At 49.0% G+C, this 2,050-nt stretch overlaps 1 protein-coding gene across 1 annotated transcript in view; it reads left to right on the forward strand.

The window, feature by feature from the left end:
- Frrs1 (ferric chelate reductase 1) overlaps window positions 1-2,050 on the forward strand; it is a 41,191-nt gene that overhangs the window by 16,305 nt on the left and 22,836 nt on the right. Inside the window, exons 4-5 of the mRNA XM_005357191.3 lie at window positions 190-284; window positions 1,579-1,726. Of these exons, the coding sequence (XP_005357248.1) occupies window positions 190-284; window positions 1,579-1,726 (243 nt within the window). The remainder of the gene's footprint in view (window positions 1-189; window positions 285-1,578; window positions 1,727-2,050) is intronic.

The following is a 2,050-nucleotide window of genomic DNA, read 5'->3' on the forward strand; positions in this document are numbered from 1 at the left end:
GTTGTGAGCCACCATGTGGTTGCTGGGAATTGAACTCAGGACCTTTGGAAGAGCAGGCAATGCTCTTAACCTCTGAGCCATCTCTCCAGCCCCCAGCAATCATTTTTTTTTTTTTTTGCCAGTGAGTGCATCCTGACCATGCTGAGCTGTCCGGTCATGGGGTGGTTGTTCTTTCCTGTTTTATTTCAGGGTGTAGCTGTGAGTCATACGTCTTCATCCAAGAAGACCGAAATCAATGTCTACTGGAACGCTCCACGCAGTGCCCCAAACCACGTACGATTTCTGTGAGTACGAGAGCGCACGTCTCTGAAACCACTGCGGATAAGCCTGAAACCATGATGAGGTGTACTGCTTTGCCCTGGACCATTCACTCATGTAGGAGAGCTTTAGCAGTCACAGCTTACAGACAAAAGAGTTGTCTTGCTTCTTTCCTTTGTTGTTACTTGAGACAGCATCTTGCTATCCAGCATTGACTGCTAGGAACTCCCTGTGTAGAAGAGGCTGGCCTTGAACTTGTAGCAGTCCTTCTGCTCCTGCTTCTGACTCCCAGATGGACCTGGCTTTTTTTTCTTTCACCTCCTTTCTTCCAAAGCAAACTTGTAGGACATAGCCCAGGACTTTGCACTGTATTTTTTTTTTTTTTTTAATAAGCCTCCTCCTGCTCTATCCTCCCACGTGCTTGGTTTACAGGCATGCACCGCCAAGCCTGGCAGGACTTGGTACTTGAGGGGCATTTACTAGACATCACTAGACATTGTTGGGCGAGCAAAGTGTTACACTGCTTTCGGACTCCTAAGAGCCGTCAGTTAGTACTTGAGTATGTGTGTACAGAGTAATGCTTTCTGTTTTTGTATGAGAGTCTAGATAAGACAGGCCCGAAAGTAGGGCGGCTTCCTTGGCAGCACTCTAGCTTATCAGAAAGTAAATCTCTGCATGCCTCTTGGAATCCCTCCAAGTGGGTGGAACCAGAATTACAATGGCATCCTTTTCCTATTCATCTGCACAAAGCGGAATGGAATATCATGAGCCGTGTCTTGATTCCTGAGTGGTGTTCCAGACATATGCCTATCTTACAGGAGGGAATCTCCTCTGGGCGTGTTTCTTTTCTGCTTAGCTTTGTCCGCAGACCCCTGGCACACTGGAAAACTGCTTTGCCCCCCTGTGTCAGCTGCTGAGGTGGACCTCAGTGAGCGCTTAGGTTTTGGCAACCCCTATGGAGCTTTGGTCAGAGATCACGTCTTACACATGCCCTTTGGAGGGGCGTGACTAGTGTGCACTGTGGGTTGACCACGAGTGTGCTCTCGGCAGGGAACAGAAACCTATGTGGTTGGGTCGTGCCGTCCAGCATGCACTGCTGTTAATAGAAGAACAGACAGCGGATAGGAAAAGAGGGAGCGAGGGAGAGAGTGACAAAGCCCATCTAGTAGCGGGTGGAGGACAATCTTAAGAGATTGGCTCCACACATGGGTGTTCGTTGTTCCCTCTCCTCGCACGTTTTTTTTTCACCTAAAGTTTTGATTTGCATCTGATGGGCTACTGCTGGGGTTTTGCCTAATTCCACTGGTACTCTTATTTCAGGGCCACGGTTGTTGAGAAATATAAAATCTACTGGGTGAAGATTCCCAGTCATGTCCTTTCGCAACCAAATGCTCCTCCCTTTACGACGCCGGCAGCGACAGCACAACCTTTGACAGCGTCACCTTCTGTCTCCCGCTTAACCAAGTCGGTGAGTAGCCTCTCCGTGCCTTCACCAAATGCAGTCTAGAGTGGCTCTCCGGGCAGCTGGTCCTGTGGGCGGCATTAGCTGTCCTGCGCTGTGGGAGGGAGTTTTGGGGTACTCTGTAAAGTCTGAAGGAAGTCTTCAGAGCAACATTCTGATTTATAGGTTTGAGTAAAGGACATAAAAGAGTCTCCTTTCAGATACAGTTGCTACACTCACAGGCAATTTTGCAAACGAGGAGTATGTGTTCCTTTTGGAAATGAAGCCAAGAAAGCCTCCCTTCCCTTCCCTTCCCTTCCCTTCCCTTCCCTTCCCTTCCCTTCCCTTCCC

The sequence above is a fragment of the Microtus ochrogaster genome, chromosome 21 (assembly GCF_000317375.1).
Source record: "Microtus ochrogaster isolate Prairie Vole_2 chromosome 21, MicOch1.0, whole genome shotgun sequence".
In the NCBI taxonomy this organism is placed as follows: Eukaryota; Metazoa; Chordata; class Mammalia; order Rodentia; family Cricetidae; genus Microtus; species Microtus ochrogaster.